Source organism: Opisthocomus hoazin, chromosome 4 (genome assembly GCF_030867145.1).
Source record: "Opisthocomus hoazin isolate bOpiHoa1 chromosome 4, bOpiHoa1.hap1, whole genome shotgun sequence".
Classification (NCBI taxonomy): domain Eukaryota; kingdom Metazoa; phylum Chordata; class Aves; order Opisthocomiformes; family Opisthocomidae; genus Opisthocomus; species Opisthocomus hoazin.
In genome coordinates, this window is record NC_134417.1 from 83,548,860 (window position 1) to 83,566,604 (window position 17,745).

Below are 17,745 nucleotides of genomic sequence, written 5' to 3' on the forward strand. Positions count from 1 at the left end.
TTTTTTCTCATTTGCATAATACTGATATTGCATAATAATTTCAGTAACATGATTTAGCAGAAAGGGTAGATTCCTGAATCGTTTTAAATCTAGTACATTTATATATTCATATTATATAATGTATATAACATTTTCTACTCGAAAAGATGGGAGATAATTTCACATGAAGCCAATGTTCGTGTGATGTGTAGGTTCGTAAAGGGAATACGGAGTTTAAAATTTTATTTTATAATATGTTTCAGTTTTAGATGCAATTATAGTAGTAGCAATAGTAAAATAATAGTAGCAGGAGTAATGCGATTATGCATAGTAGCTTTGCCTTCTGATATTGTTTCTCAATTTTTCTTAATTTTCTGATAACAGATTTCCCTCTCTAATGAGGAAAAATAGTGTAATTTATTTGTGTCTTGACATACCTATAAGCATTTACTTACTTTTGTTCTAATATCTCTGGATGCCATTGTATCTGTTTGTGCCACATTTGCTTACATTGAGCTATATAAATAGTCTACTTCATACTTTTAGCAAAATTACCACTGATGTGAAACAGCATCTTGTAGATGAATGTAATGAATTTGTAAGCCCAACTATTATTTTTTTCATCTGAATGATGTTTAAAGCTATATATGAAGCTTTAAGAAGAAAGTGATTCTCCATAATGGAGAATTTAATGAATTAGAAGTGTGAGCATTGCCAGAATAAATTTTATTTAAAACTTCAACTAAAGTCAATTCCATTGCCTATTTTCCCTCTCCTTCCACAGATCCATGGCACTATGAGGGTTATCCTGGAACCACTAATTGGAGACATGCCCCTAATTGGAGCACTATCCCTTTTTTTCCTGAGGAAGCCTGTAAGTATTTTATCTCTGTTTCTACTCTTTTTAGACTGCTGATGACAGTAGTCAGAAAATGATCTATCAAGAATTAAGCGGCAAAAGGAAAAAAATTTGAGAAATTGCTACCATTTGATTGAACTTTCCTGGAAAAATAGTGGACAAAATTTATGAATACGAGATGAAACAAAGATGAATAATAATTACTATGGAATTACAAAGTCTGTTGCGTCAAAGCTATCAGATTTTTCTTACATGTCTTCTGGATAAGGGAAGATCAGTGGATCCATTCTAGGTTCTATGTAAAAAAGCTTCTGTTGCCGTTTCTCATGACAGTCTGCAGGAGAACATGGTCGAAGTTAAAATTCCAGAAGATCTGTGCAGAGCTGTTTTGAGAACCATGGTGGTGTTACCACAAATTAAAAACAGAATGGGTGTGTTAAGACTACCTGTTATCATGATTAAAGTTTTTATCCTAAGTAGCAGGTGGACAATTGCCATTACATTTACCAGTGACCAAAGTATGAGAGCGGATGAAGCATAGAGTGAGATGGAACTGGAGTTCAAAGGGATCATGACAGTAGCAGAAGTTGGAGCGAGAGAGGGTGTCACATAGGTTCAATTGGAATATGTGCTAGGCCAAAGTGGCCGTTTGGGCAGGATTAATAGCGAAACAAAGGTAAACCAACAATGTGTTCGTGGTATGAAAATGGTATAGCTAGACTGGCACGTGTAAACGAGTATAATCTGCAAAATGCTTTCAGTTTTAGGCAGAGCACGTAACAGGGATGCTGATTGTTTGGAGAGTATCCAAAGTAGGGAGTTGAGAATTGGCTTGACCCTTGAGGACAGAGCAAAAGAACAGGATTTGTTTAGTTTAGAGAAGACTGAGGAGAACATGTTCTTCAAAAACATGGAGGGCTCTTACAGAAAAGACGCATACCATCTATTCCGCATATCCATGGCAGATAGGATATCTTCAGCAAGGAAGATTCAGACTGTACAAGGGGGATGAGGGAAGCCCTGAATGGTAGTGATAGTGAGACACAGCAGTAGGCTGCCTGGAGACACTGTGAGTCTCCAACACTGATGTCTTTCATGAACAGACTGGACTTGCAACCATGAGGACTGACATAGCTCTTCCAGAACCATTTACGCAGGTGGGCTCTTGAGGTTGTATCTAAGCTAGTGAGCCTTGTAGAAGGTGAGATCCTGGGCATTCTCACAGGCTTTTTCTAGAAGGGTTGACTGTGCTTTAGTAAAAGTCAAAATACTTATTAGCAATGAAAAAAGGTTTTCCTTTTAAATAATATAATTATGTAAAAAATGAAATTAGTTTCAACGTATTATAGCATTTGTATAGGATTCTACTATGTTTTACCACCTTTTTTGTAGAAGTAACTGATTTATTTATCTAAAAGAAACTATGATATACTTTAAAAATCTTTCATAAGGTTCCCTTTTTTTTTACTACTGAAACAACAATGAACCTGGATGGGGATTTTTTGGCTCAGCCAATATCAATTTGTATCGCAGCGTCTGGCACCAAAATGATGTGCGTTCTTGTAGGATTCAGTAACGTTGTAGTCTTTCCAGACATATTTAAATTCCTTTGAATTAAGAGAATGAAAGAAAATGGTTCTTAGCCTGCTATCTTGATCTGAGTAATTTAAAGAAAATGAGTTGAGGAAAGTTTTGTGAGGCCACAAATGTTTGTGAATTCTGGCCTATCACTAATTACCTGATACAGTTAATTTTCATGAGAAGTTGTGTTTAGGTGGTCCTCTTGCCTTTCCCTGCTGAATTTAAATATGACCGTTTTAAAATACAGTAAGTGTGAAGTTTGGAACTAATATAGTTTTTGAAAGCTGGGAACGTGGCTGGTGTAGTCATAAAATCTCAGTTCAATACATTCCTCTACATTAAAATGATAGATGTACATCACTGAAGTTTGCTCTGTGATAAGGCACTACAGACGGCGGATTGTTGCACCTTGGAGTGATTGTTTCACCTCAAGAGCTGTAGTCTGAATCTCGCAGGTAAGAGTGGCTGACAGGCACCAGTATATCTGTTGGTATCTTGGTGCGGCATTGGTAGAAGAACAGAGAACAGATAGCAAAAGTAATTTTCAGTGCCCGAAAATGAGTAACAAATACTCTACATCTTTAATTGAATTAAATCTTATGAAACATGACAGTAATTCTAGTCTAGGTTTTATTACTTCCAGGAAATTTCTTTTTTAATCTACGAATGCATCAAGAAAAGTTCACAGATGTTACAAAGTCTGTACAACAATCTTGTTTTAGAAAAACTCAAGAAGAATGTAATATACATTGCAGATTTGCTGACAGAAAATTCTTGGATGTTGTGTGTGTGTAAGGCCGTTTTAGTGATTTGAAGTTTGATACTGCTTTTGATAAATACTAGTAATAAAGCTTAATAGAAGATGTGAACATTGTGGAATTTCTTAGGCTACACAGACTTCTTTGAAGAAATTAATTGTTTCCATCTCTTTGTTAGAACTATATTTTCCATTGGAAGCTTTTGTTTCTTGGATATGTTCTAATTAAACAGTCAAACATATGATGTCAAGATTTAACAGTTTCAGACTATACCAGGTCATAAATTACAAGTACATGGGTTTAGGCAACAGTCTCAGATTGATCATCTTGATTTCCTCAGCGTTATGCAACTCTCAAAATTTGATCTAGTTTTCAAAATTTGGGTGGTGGGAGTGTATTCTTTACTTGAACAGCTTTAGAAAGTATGTTATTATTTTCTTCAATGAAACCACATTCTTGTAACACAATTCTTTTGAACAAATGTCATATGATAAATTTTTGCGAACTTTTTGCAAAGATACTTACGTATGCTCTAGGAAAACCTGTAGTTGCCACCTGCATCATTCATGTGGCTGGTTTCATCTGTCTAGAGAAACCATGTGTGCTTGGGTAGAGGGAAAGTAGACATAAATTTTAGTAAAACATGTAAAAATTTGGAAAAGTTTTGTGGATAATTTAGTGAGCATTTTTGTAAAAGTGAAATAGTTCATGCAAAACTGGTAAAAGATCATTGCCTTTATTTAGAAAGGGTTGGGGAAGTACATTGGGATGAACCAAATTTGGATTTCCACACATTTCTTTGGAGTGAGTCTAAACATTAGGAGATGTCTGTTGTAAGTTTTGTCAGATTTTTACCCTCTGGCTAGAGCATTATGAGTGTAGGGCATCTGTTAATGTTCCTGTTTATACTCACAAACTAAGGAGGGCCATGACAAGGCTTGAACACTGCCTTATGGTAGCCTGCAGTGTGTAATTGTTAGCGTACTCTCTGATATTATTTTGCTATGTACTGCTCTCCCAAACAATTTCCAAACTCAGTACAGTGCCCAGCTCATTACCATCCAATAAACAAGTTAAATGCAAACACTGTTTTCGGGGAACAGGGAGAAGAGTTTAGCTGTGTGGATGCAGACATTTTTTTTCTACAGGATTATGAATGAGCTTTCTTTGTGGTGTAGGTGTGGGTTGTGTTGTCTCTCTAAGTTCTGCTTTGCATTCACTGAGAAAGAAAGCAGCGTGCGGTCCTTCTGCGGAAGCCTTGCTGGCACGCTGGGTGCCTGAGCAGTGACCTGATGCGGTGTGTCTGGACTGCTTTACCCTGGTGCCTCCTGTATCTACTGCTTCTTTGTTGCTTTGTAGGGGAGTGGTAGGAAAGCTGGCAGGGGATGGGGTGGGAGAGATCAGCAGCAGGCGTGCTTGTAAGCAGTTGCTGACGTTTGTTCTGTTTCCGATTTCCAGCATCATGCTCTGGTAGCCTTTCTCTGAGCCGTTCACTTTTGGTAGTTCCAGATACTACTCCAGTCAGCTTTTAGCTCCAGTACCTGTGCCCAGTCCTTTCTGTCCCTAATCCACTTGAAGTGCCGCACATTTGCTAAGTGCTTAACTCAGACAACTGTCACCTGAGACAGTAAAGTGAAAATACATCAAATGAAACACCTCTTGTTTGTGGTCAGTAGCTTTCTGAACACGTCACTTTGGGAAGGACTTTGTCTAGAGTAATTTTGTCTTTGCTCCTACCACCATGGCACTTTATTAGGGGTCTGGTTGCCAAAAAGGGACGAGAAATAGACTGGAGTATGAAAATTAAAAAGTCAACCTCTCACCAAAACAGTTACAAAAATATTACAAGTATTTTTCACCCTCCTTTCATTCGAAAACTAAGCTGCTGGTCAAGGTCTGAGCAAACTTAGGGGTGAACTGTTAAAAAAATGCATCTTTGAATCAGCTTACTCCGTAATTTTATCAGATATACATGAATGTTTAGTTTTTTCCAAACAGACTTCTTTCCACACTGCAGTGTGTGTTCTTGATGTTTATTTTTGTAACTTCTGCAGAAAAATGTAAAATAATGCTTATTAGAGCAATAACCAAATTCTGTCCTCTTACTAGAGAGCAAGTGTCTGCAGCCAAGGAAAGCTTTTCTTCAATATTTTTGTTAGAAGAGAAGAGGAATTAGTTGGCAGCTAGCATTAGATTTTGTTCTCATATTTTCCAGTCTAAAGTAACTGGCAACAATTCCTCTTGCTCTGTATCATCTGTTTGCTGGCCTTAATGACTGTATAAGGCAACACTGCCTAAATTAATAGTTCCAAACATACTTGTTTAATGAGTTTACCAGTCTCATATTCTGAGTAATGCATGAAGTTTTTGATGCTGCAGGAGTTCTTACTTTATATGAAACTTCTAAAATAATGTATTTTGTTGTGTTTATTGTGAAAAAGGTACTGAAAGTTTTACCAGCTTATAAAATATGGCCAAATGCGTAAGAGATTTCAAGAGAGAGAAATATGTGCATTCTAATGTTTTGAAGTAGTCTTTTAAATCCCTTGAGCTGCAATGCTAGAGAGAAGTTAGCAATGTGTAAATAGTCAAGATTTGTAAGGTTTTTTGCATTACTTCTCATTATAGTAACATTATATATATTTACCATATATTCTGCTTTTCTAAATGTAGTTATCTTTTACTTTTAGAACAAAATATCACATAGCTAATTATTTTGGTTTTTGGTTCAGTTATAGAAGTCTATATGGCTTACAGCTCTACTGCAAATTGGTAGTTTTCAAAGCTTATTTAGTGGCATACTTAATATTGAAGGCATGTCCTAACCCAACCCTTTTCTCTTTTATAAAAGAAGCCCAACAAAACAGACACATGAAAATACTAATACTATTGCTCTAAAAAAACAATGGCTGGAAAACAGGATGCCTTCCGGGAAAAGTGAGCAGCTCTTCCAGAGCTCTCATTTTTATATTCAGTTTTGCCCTCCCCTTGCTGACTTGAGCACTGCTCTCCCTCTACTCATTTGACAGATTGGTTCTGTTGTGTAGTTTTGATTAATAATGGTTTAGTTTCATTTAAGATTGACTGCCTTTGGAAAATTCAGTGCTGGCTGTGACTTTCAAAATTACCAGTACTGAGGAAAATCTGACTTGAAAGGAGCGCTTGCACCAAGAATGAGTCCTAGTGAAATGGTTGGAAAAAATCGTAAAGTGGTTATATAGAATGCTAAAGAATATTGTTTTGGGTTGCTTTTATTTGATGAAAAATGCCTTCAGAACATATGAGACTGTCGGTATCTTTGCTTCGGAACTTTTTTACCTCTTTTAAAGGGGTTTGTGGAACAGCTGGATGAATTCTGAAGCATATGTACTATTATAATAATACTTGTTAAGAATTAGTCATATTGTTTATAAAGTGAGTGATTTGCACTGTTACTTTGTATACGTGTAATTTGCTATAACTTACATTTTAATAATTTTTAATTTTGATAGCTTATGGGAGGTTTTAAGGGCCATCACAGTTGGTGCTTCCACAGTATCGTATTCTTCTCTCCCTGTGCCCTCTCATTCAGTGCTATTGTCTCTCTTATATCAGTGTTGAAACTTGTGCTCCTGAAGGAAGCTGGTTAGGGGACGTAAGCTGGCAGAATATTAAACACAACAAGCAGTGACTAGTTTCCTGTCCTTCAGATGTGTTTTAGCGTCTTGAGTTGGCCTGCTAGGGAGTCGGGAGAGTGTCAGTAGTAGTGTGAGGGTGTGAACCAAAATGCAGGACTGGAAGAAGGGTAGAAAGCAGTACAAGGTAGAGGGGATTGGCTTGAACTGTAGCGTTGTGTAGTTTACACTATGGAGAATAGCAAGGTGTACTGGATTTTTGTAAGACCAACTGCGGTCCTGCTTCTGGTCACCTTAACTTGAAAACTTGCCTGCTCTGTCTCTTACCTCCACAACTACACGTCTTACCTCTGTAGCAATTGTATCACTTAAATCTTTAGAGAGTCACAACTGAAAAGCTTACTAGTGTTGAACACAGTTCCTGTGCAGGATATGCTGTGTTCACAGAATCACAGAATGGTAGGGTTTGGAAGGGACCTCAGTGGGTCATCTAGTCCAATCCCCGTGTTTCCTGTAGCAATGGTGAAAACCAGTGTGATTTCTACTTTCGATGGTGTTGTATAGTCAAGCCTTGTTTGAGAGGCTGAGTTTATTATGTTTACTGGGGAAATACACTGGATAATGTTACTTATTAAATTACTGCAATAATGTTAGCACTTCAGCATTGTAGTGGTAATGGGCTGCACTCTACTAGTAGACAAACTGTACGTTGTTTCTGCATGACCATTCACAAGAAACAAAAAAGGGCGTGTTAGTCCCCTTCTTACAATAAAATTCTGAGAAGAAACACAACTTATCCCATGGAATCGTATCATCGTGCCCTGTAGCAGTCCTTAAATTTGTCCTGCAGAAATCTTATACTTCCATAACTTCATTAGCAGGAAATCATTCACCAGCATTTTAAAATACTTTGTGGCTTCTCTTCTGAGAAGCAGTAGTGCTTACGGCAGCCAAATCAAGCCACAAAGTTGGCAGTGTTTAGAGGCTGCCTTTTGTGCTGCTGTGAACTTCAGTTATGGCCCTGTATATTCTACATCCCAGAACCTTCTTTTCCCTTTGTAAAGGCATCTAGGGTGTTAAGAACACCAAATATGTAAAAATGCTCATCAGTTTTTAGCCTGTCTTTTCTTATAGGTTGCAGGGATATATATATATTTTTAAAACTCTTTCAATGTATGTATTGCATTAGTTCTCAGTACAGAGCCTTGACAAAACACAAATTTCTTGGTTTTCAGGGAGGAAACATAGTTTATTTTCACTACTCGGAGCAGAGGAAGAATTGAAAGAGCTTTGAGTAACATGACACACATACTGCTTCATCGGAAAGCGTAACTGGTGTCTGAAATCCCGCTGTAGGCCAGTGAGCTGGCTGGTAAGAGTCTCTGCAAGGCATATCACCTCTCTCAGTTTCAATATGTTGTGGAAAGGCACCACATCATCTCTGGCTTCTGGCAGAATTTCACTTGGTGACAAATCCTGAAGGCAGTCTTTCCAGTGCCCAGTTAGTTCTGCCGCAAAGAACCAGCTGGAATTCCCTGAATTTAGCTAAACTGAGAGAATTATGCGTTGCTCAAAGCAGTGACGGAGAAGGAAATGATATTGTTAAGCTATTTTGGAGATTTACATGCCAAAATTTTTTTTAAAGTATGGAACATTTCATAAAATGATTCATCAGCTGGCAGTCTTTTGCTTGTTCCCTCTCCATGGGGCTCTTCAGTTTGTTAGGGTAGTGATGTTGCTTTGACTTAGTGTCAGAACCACAAGTTAGGGGATCATCTCCTACTCCAGCAAGTCATGGCATGGTAATGCCCAAAATGTATAATGAAATACATTTGTATTTCATACATTATAATGAAATAACATCCTTGTTATTTGACTGGACTGTGGCTGGAGGGGCTCCCTTTTGCGTACCAAGCAATACTGTAGATTTCACTATTTCCTTCTGTCTCTGCTCTGAGTTTGTCTGCTGTCAGTGCTATTTCCACACTACTGCAGGTATAAACTTCTATTGCCTGAACTTGGTGTTGATTTTTGGAAAACTCTTTACGTTACAGAAGACCTATGTTATGCTGAAGTCTGATTATGCTTTTAAGCCAAAAGTGCAAACTTGAAATAACCTTACTGAGAAGAATGTAGGGGTGATGGCAGGGGGGAGAACACCAAAACCTAAAAGAAGACATTAAAAGGAAAAAAAATCCAGTATCTGTAGCCTAAAATCAGAGAGTGTGTGTTACTGGAGTGATATCAAGTGCTTCATTACTGGTAGGCTCTTCTGGTAGAACTGGAAAGGAAGCACAGTGGTGGGCAAATGTAGCAAATCTTGTCTGCAAGGAGAACTTACCTTCAGAGCGCAAATAGTGAAAGTTTGATTTATGCCACAGGTTTGAAGGCTCGTAATCCTTCCAAAACATTTCATGGCTTAAGGTTTATTTGCAAAGATTTTCTAATAATCCTGTGAAGTGCTTAGCCTTAGTAATGTATTTTTAATTTCTTAGCTCCAACTTTGAACGGAAAAGGATTTGTCTTCAACATTTCTGAAATTGACCTCTGCCTTTGTAATCATTCCTGTACAATAAATGGATGGATAGAAGTTTCTGATAATATGTGTACTGATTGCATTTCATGTCTAATTGGCCAGTCTTAGTAGCACTATTTTTTCATTTTCTTTGTGTAATTATTTTTTACATGCTTCATGGTCTAAGGACTGATGACAGAATAATTTAGTAGCCTTGTTTTTGAGAAGAGGTGTGTAATAATCAAAGTATTGATAGTGAGGTTGTACCATAGGCACTGTGTGTGTTTCATATGCTGTGTTGCAACCTTTTGGAGTGTGTTTTGGTCACAGAAATTTAAAATCTTTCAGTTCTCGGTGGCATCTCTTAGGTTGTTTTTTGTTCTGTTTTGGGTTGTGGCAGTTAGTGCAGAAACCACTAGGATATACGTTTCAGTCTAGCATAGGAAATGTTTCTCAATGCAGAATTTCAACGTGCATTATGTTGCTCAATTAATTCGGTTAAGTCTGTTTAGGAGACAGCACAGGACCTTGCTGTTTTAACTACTGTATGCAATATACTAAATAAAGCATGAAAAAATGAAAAGGAAATGCAAATATTTTCTAATTTTCTATTTATTCTGAAAACATTAGTATGTGAAGCAGTTAAATGTGGGATGCAGGTATGAACGTCTTAGGATAGGGACCACTTTTTTGAGGTATTTATGGTGTGTATTTGCTTTATAATTTGCCTATGAATAATGAAAAAGGGAATAAATCATGCAATAAGCTGGGTTCTTTGTCTTAAAACAGTATAAAATTACTTCTTCCAGAGGCTTGGTAGCATACATAGATTTTTAAAGTGTGACATAATGTAATGTCAGAGCTTGTAATTAGGACATGAGAACCAGACTGAAAACACAAGATGTGGTTGGTCTTGCCAGCTGCTATCAAGCTACTGGTATGTTACATGACTTAAACATTTGTGGGTTTGCAGGATTGAGGAAGTAGTACAAAACCAAAGTTATTCATGCTAAGTTGGACTTCTCATCCTGGTTCAATTATTTATTTATTGACTTTTTTTCAGAGTTAACATGAGCATGAGATTTGAGAACATACACTAATAATTTGCACCATGAATTTCAAAGAAGAATACACCGAAATTACCTTCAATTTACATAAATATAAATGTTCTGTGTGTTCTAGCTCATGGTTTGTTATTGTAGAACTCTCTAAGTAAAGCTTACATACCAATGTAAAATAACCCATTTTACAACAGATTATTTCTGACAGTTTTTCTTTGCATTTGGAAATTAAACTGATAGCTTTAAATTGATACTCATTAGAAAAGAAATCATAACACCTTCTGAAAAAAAAAAAAGAGGAAAAAGACTGTTCAGTGTACTGTATGAGTTTTAGGTAAGATCTTACTGCCACTGAGCCTTGCTAGAATTGCATAAATAGATGTGCCTCAGCAAACTGAACGTCCTGCCTTCCCGAAGTGATTTGAAGTAGTCAGGATGGATTTATGAATAGGAAATTGTGGTTAACCAAACCGACAGCCCTCTGTGATAAGATGGCTGGCTTGGTGGATGAAGGGAGAGCAATGGATGCTGCTTATTTTGACTTCCGTGAAGCTTTTGATGCTGTCTTCTGCAACAACCTCATAGGTAAACTGATGAAGTACAGACTGGATAAGTGGACAGTGAGCTTGACTGAAAAGTGGCTGAACTACTGCGGCTCAGTGGGTTGTGGTCAGTGACATGAAGTCTTGCTAGAGGATGGCCAGTAGTGGTGTATCCCAGTGGTAGATATGGGAGCCAACACATCTTCATGGCTGTCCTGGATGGTGGGACAGAGCGTGCCCTTAGGAAGTTTGCTTACTTAAAACTGGAAGGAATGGTCAATGCACCAGACAGTTGTGTTCCTATGCAGAGGGACCTTGACAAGCTGGAGAAATGTGCGAAGAGGAATGTCATGAAGTTCAACAAAGGAAAATGGAAAGTCCTGTGCCTGGGAAGGAATAACCCCATGGACCAGGACAGGCTGGGGGCTGACTGGCTGGAAAGCAACTTTGCAGAGAAAGATCTGGGTGTCGTGGTGGACAGGAAAGTGAACAGAAGTCAGCAAAGTTCACTTATGGCAAAGGCGGCCAACAGCAGCCTGGGCTGCATTAGGAAGAGCATTGCCAGCTGTTGGAGGGTGGTGATGTTGCATCTCTACATGGCACTGGTGGGGCACATCTGGGGCACTGAGTCCAGTGCAGGGTTCCCCAGTACAACAGAGCCATGGACATGCTGGAGTTGAGTCCAGCAAAGGGCCACAAAGGTGATTGAGGTACTGGATATCTTTCATAACAGGAGAGGCTGCAGGAGCTGGGCTTGTTTAGCCTGGAGAAGAGAAGGCTTGTGGGCGATCTTATCAATGTATATAAATACCTGACAGGGAAGTAAAGACCATGGAGACAGACTCTTCTCAGTGGTTTCCAGTGTCAGGGTAAGAGTCAATGGACACAAATTGAAGTAGAGTAAGTTCCTTTTAAACAGAAGGAATTGTTATTCTTTTTTATTTTTTTAACTATGGTGGTGATTGAACACTGGAGCAGGTTGCCCAGAGAGGTTGTGGAGTCTCCATCTTTGGAGATGTTCAAAACCCAACTGGACACGGCCCTGAGCAGCCTGTTCTAGCTGACTGTGCTTTGAGTGGTGGTGTTGGACTGGATGATCTCCAGAGATGTTTTCCAACCCCAACTATTCTGTTTTGTATTCTAATGGATTTCGGATGGAACTAGATTGCTTTCTATGGTCAGCTAAACCACTGTTTTTACTCTGAGATTTTAATTTTTACTCCTGGCATTCATCCCAGTTCTGTTAACTTCAAAGCTTCCTAAAAATTAATAAAAGTTTTTTTTTTTTTTTTTTTTAAATCTTGAAATACCTACCACAAAGTTTTAGAAGAAAAAATTTGGATTGATATTGTATAACCATTTGCTGAAAGTAACTATGTGCTTGCAATGTAGGAGCTTGTAGTCTTTTTATGGATGCTGAAGAAGAAAACTGAGTGAAGTAGTACAGAGGCTCCCTTCAGACAGCCAAAGACAGTTCTTTGCATGTGTTTTCTAACGGAAGGGTCTATATTCCTATCTCAAAACCAAAATCATGTATTTCTTGATCAGAGAATAGAAGTGCTTTGGGCTCTTCTATGTGATGGAGGGCAAAGCCTGTCTGTAAAGCTTTGCAGTTGAGGGAAATCTCTACTTATGCAGAAATCAAGTGTGCTGTACGTGACACTACGGGAAAAGTAAACTCAATTTGAAAAGTTTTCTGAAGATGCTCATACCTATAGCGTTGTCTCACATTTTACCATCACATTCATCATTTAGTTGGTGTTGTGTACAAGTTATTCAGTAAATTTATTGCATATTCATCCAGTGTTTGTATCACTTCATAGGTGCAAAACTAAATCCAAGCTTGTAGTACTTGATGCTATGTTTCATTTTGTCCTGCAAGATAATTTTAATACATAGAATCAAGTAAATAAATGACTGAGTGGGAGGATGTCTTTGGAACATACTAGTTATGAAGACAAAATGTCTTAATTGTGAAATGTAATTAGTAGCAGACAAATAAAATTTTTCATTTTCAGTTTGTCCAGTGGTGCATTTCACCAATGATGTAAAGGCTAAACTAGAAGTGATACCAGCAACTAATGCAAGAAGTATTTTATCTTTGTTTCTTTATGCCTGTCCTGGTTTTGGCTGGGATCGAGTTAATTTTTCTCCCAGTAGCTGCTGTGTTTTGCATTTAGTATAAGAAGAATGTTGTAACAGTGATGTTTTCAGTTGTTGGTAAGAAATCAAGGACTTTCTCTAGTCCCGTATTCAGCTAATGAGCAGGTATGCAGGAGCTGGGAGGGAGCACAGCCAGTCAGCGAGCCGAGCTGGCCAACGGAAGTAGTCCGTACCGTGGACGTCATGCTCAGTTTGTGAATGGGGGTTGGGTGGGGTGCAGGAATCTATTTTTTTCTTCTCTTTTCTGTGAGTTCGAATCCTCTCTTTCCTGAGAGTTCAGACTTTTCCAGGAGTTCAGTCTCTTTTTAGGAGTTCTGCAAAATTAGCCAAATCTGCACGTTCCGGATTCCGCCATCGCTGCTTGGGGACTGACTGCGAATCGGTCATTGGGTGGTGAGAAAATTGTATTGTATATAGTTTGTTTTGCATATTATTAGTAGTAGTAATGTTAGTATTTCCTTTGTTGTTTTATGAAACTATCTTTATTTCAACCCACAGTTGTCCTTTTGTCCATTTCTCTGCAGGGAGAAGGGCAGGGGTGAGCGAGCGGCTGTCTAGTGTGTAGTTGCCGGCTCCCAGGTTAAACCACAACAATGCTTTAAACTGCAAAAAGAAGTTAGTGCTATCTAGTAAAATGTTCAAAATTCTGTTACATTTTTCCTCCTCTGACATATTATTTTCAGTGTCTGTTTGGGATATTGTGTTGAAAAGTAAGTCAAAAGGAAAAATTAACTTTCTGATGAAACTTGCAAAATGCAGTTTTAGATATCTCTTAAAAATCAACCTAAGTTTTCACAGTTGCATGAATTCTACAGTAGCTTATTAGAAAGCTCCTGTTTTTTATACAGCCATAGAATCAAGCTTATGGGAATAGCACTACTCATAGTTCAGAGAACTGTCTAAAGCTTTACATTTCAGTTCTCAGTACTGCTGCTACTTTATTGTGGATACTCTGGGAAAGTATTTAAGGGTCAGAGCAGAACAGTAAAAATATTGATTTTTTTTTTTTTCTGCTGTCATAAATTCATCATTATTGTATCTGTTGAGATATTGAATATAATCCCTGGGCAAAATGAGTGTATGAAATGGGTGGATGAAGGAAGTATTCCGTAATTGGTAAGGGGAAGAGGGCAGATGCAAAGGCATAATTAAATGTAATAGTATACATACAAGTGTCATAAATTCATTGTTTACTTCATTTTAATACACCATATAAAATTAAATTAAGAAAATGAATTGAACTAAACCATGAAGTTCAGCTGTCATTCTGAGAACTCTTCTCTTTGATGCTATAATGACAGAGTGAAAAATTGTTTAGACTTTCATTCATTCTTTCAGAGTCTAGGAAACATGAATATCATGAAGTGTTCAGAAAATTACATTTAGAAGAAGCAAACAGACAAACTAATGATCTGTATAAATTTATAATAATATTCTTCTAAATGCATTGGTCTCTAAATGTTGAAATACAGCAGATCTCCACTGAACTCCTTTTGGTGGATGGAGGTAGAGATAGAGCTTGTTTCAGTCATCCTCTTGTGTTTAAGTTAGATGCCTATATTGGAAGAGTCTCTGTTTCTGTTAATCTCCTGCCTATACAGAGACACAGGAGCATGATATCAGAAAAGAAGGAGGCTAAGAAAATTCTTGCAGCAATTTTCTGAATGGATATCAGCAGGGAAAGTGCTAAATTGTAAAGATTATATGGAAATCTGTAGGTTTATTGACCCTTCTGAATGGCACAGTTAGGAAGACACTAATCTTATTCCCTGGATGGGACCAAATGTTTGTTTTCTGTTATAATATGTTCACAGACTCATAGAGTAGTTGAGGCTTGCAGGGACCTCTGGAGGCCATCTAGTCCAACCCCCTGCTCAGGCCAGGCCACCTAGAGCCAGTTGGCCAGGACCGTGTCCGGATGGCTTTTGAGTATCTCCAAAGGTGGAGACTCCACAAGCTCTCTGGGCAACCTGTGCCAGTGCTCAGTCACCCTCACAGTTAAGAAGGTGTTTCCTGATGCTCAGAGAGAACCTCCCGCGTTTCAGTTTGTGCCCATTGCTTCTGGTCCTGTTTCTGGGCACCGCTGAGACAAGCCCAGCTCCATCGTCTTTGCACCCTCCCTCCAGGTGTTTGTAGACGTTTGTAAGATCCCCCTGAGCCTTCTCTTCTCTGGGCTAAAGAATCCGCGCTTTCTCAGCCTTTCTTCATGGGAGAGATGTTCCAGTCCCTTAATCATCCTCATTGGCCCTTTGCTGGACTCCCTCCAGTATGTCCATGTACTGGGGAGCCCAGCACTGCACCCAGCACTCCGTGTGTGGCCTCACCAGTGCTGAGCAGAGGGGAAGGATCACCTCCCTCAGCCTGCTGGAGAAATCTTTCCTAATGCAGGCCAGGATAGCCTTAGCTGCCTTTGAGGCAAGGGCACGTTGCTGGATCATGTAGATTCTTGCAGTACATCCCATGACATGTCTTGCCTTTTGTTTTGGAATATTCAGTTATCAAATCTTATTACCTTTTCCATTGAAAGGATAATGATTTTTTTTCTGCTTAGTTGTTTGTTACAGGTAGGCTAGGTGCTTCATAGATGACATTGTTGAAATATTTTTCCACCGTTACAAAAGTATATTAAGTAACAGTGCTTCTTATGCAAGTAATGTATTGTGTTGTATTTAGTCAAAGTATTCACAAAGGAAATCACTAATTAAACTATTAATAGATCGTTTATAAAAGAATGTTATGTGCTGGTTTTTTAAATAGAAAATGAATGTAGGTTGATTATTCTTGCCTGTTTGTGGAAACATGCAACATACCTTCTTGTAGAAGAAGAATCTTTCAGCATTTAACTGAACCACCACAATTAGTTCTTTATTAAGGAATCTCAAAATCCTCTTAACTTTTTTCATGCAGTTATTCTTAGATTGGGTTAGTTGGATTTGGAAGCATGGTGGTAGTTGGATGGGTATGGATTTGTGTGTTGCTTATGTTCTGTTAACTTCTGTGTACTTAAGAGAAAGTTTTCAGTGAGAAAGGAGATAAGGAAACTTGTTTCTGTTAGTTTTGTTATCTGGAATTAGACATTAATAGGATTGAAAAGGGCATTAGAAATTAGTTGTTAATGCCAGCAGCCCTGAAACAGAAGAAGTACCTTTATAATATTTGTATGTCTAATACTCTGTAGAGATTTTCAGTGAAGGATGTATAAATGATCTAGCAATGAGTTATCCCTATTAATTATTTCTGAGGACTTTTCTTACTTTGATATTTAATCCTGTTGGTACCTTTCTTCTTTATTGCATCAGTGGTGGAACGAATTTCTCTCTGTCATTGAATATAGCCTCCTGTGTGTTTGCAAGCTGTTGTCACATCCTCTTTCCACCTGCTTAATCCCAATGATTCATTCTTTCTGGTGGTCATGTCTTCTAGATCTCTAGATTTTCCTGGTCTCAGATGGGATTTTTTTATCAGCCTGTTATACTTTGCAAATTCATGTTGGTGACTGTTCATCTATAACAAGTCTATGGTGAATATAAAAATATTTGTCCGAAAAATAGGACCACATTTTAGTATTTGATAATGGTTGTGTGTAGTAGATACTATGTACACGTGTATGTATTTATATGTATGTGTGGAAGAGGATGGTGAGTTGTTTCTATAACTCTGTTTTAAAAACCCTGGCTAAAAATTATTTACAATTGAAGAAGTTTTGGTTTTAACCCTCTACTGTTGAGAATCTGTAGTGATCAAGTTTATTTCTTTCGTGTTTTGAATTCTAAGTTGGGTTTCTTCCCCCCCCCCCCCCCCCCCTTTTCTCTGTAATTCACAGCTTTTGGAAATTAACTGGACTGGACTGACCAATCTTCTGGATGTTCCGGGACTGAAGTGAGTAAATGTAAAGCAGTGTTCGGTATTCCTCCACCCCAATAAACCCCAGAAAGTCTGAAGACCATTAACTAAGTAATTTTAGGTTAAACAACTCTGAGCAGTTATCTCTTAATTTAGAATTGCATGGAATTGCTCAATATGCAGAAGGCAGTGATTTTACTACAAGTGAAATTATATCAAAAGTATATCTAATAGGTCTTGTAAAAAACATTTTCAAAAGATTATTTTTAATCTGCTTTTTTTAGTGTTCTCAGCCTTTCCAGACTTCCAGAATCTTGTGAATTTCATATCTGCCATCTCCTAGCACAGCAGAAAGACAAAGAGCCTTATTTTTCACGCCAATGGGTTCGCAATATCTTGGCTCATGGCTTTGTATGCTGATACCTTTCTAGTTGCTTGTGTAAAGGTAGTTAGAAATACCTTAAGACAGTAATCAGATTAAATAAACTTTCTAATCTCTTCACGTGCTTACTTTTAAAGCTTTCAGTTTATTATGTGAAGATCAAATAGAGTAGCAAAAATGTTGACCATGTATATCTAGAAAAAAATGCTTACCTTATTCAGAGCTTTACAAAATAGTACGCGATAATACCCCAAAGAAAAAAGCAGAAGTAGAGGTGAAAATCAAGCTGCTTTGAATCATTGCAATTCTGATAAGGTTAAATCCATGAATATATTCATAATTATCAAGTTGTAATAATTACCCAGGGGCTTTTTAATATTAAGACAATGGCGAAGGGGATAATAGCGGATCTGATACTCGCTTGGATTTTGTGACTAGTCCTTTTGTT

At 37.9% G+C, this 17,745-nt stretch overlaps 1 protein-coding gene across 6 annotated transcripts in view; it reads left to right on the top strand.

Annotated features, from left to right (window-relative positions):
- The window catches only part of ESYT2 (extended synaptotagmin 2), a 90,472-nt gene that overhangs the window by 41,741 nt on the left and 30,986 nt on the right, over window positions 1-17,745 (top strand). For all 6 annotated transcript variants that reach the window (XM_075419755.1, XM_075419751.1, XM_075419752.1 and 3 more), the window contains exons 6-7: window positions 764-853; window positions 16,896-16,951. In XM_075419755.1, coding sequence (XP_075275870.1) covers window positions 764-853; window positions 16,896-16,951 — 146 coding nt within the window. The remainder of the gene's footprint in view (window positions 1-763; window positions 854-16,895; window positions 16,952-17,745) is intronic.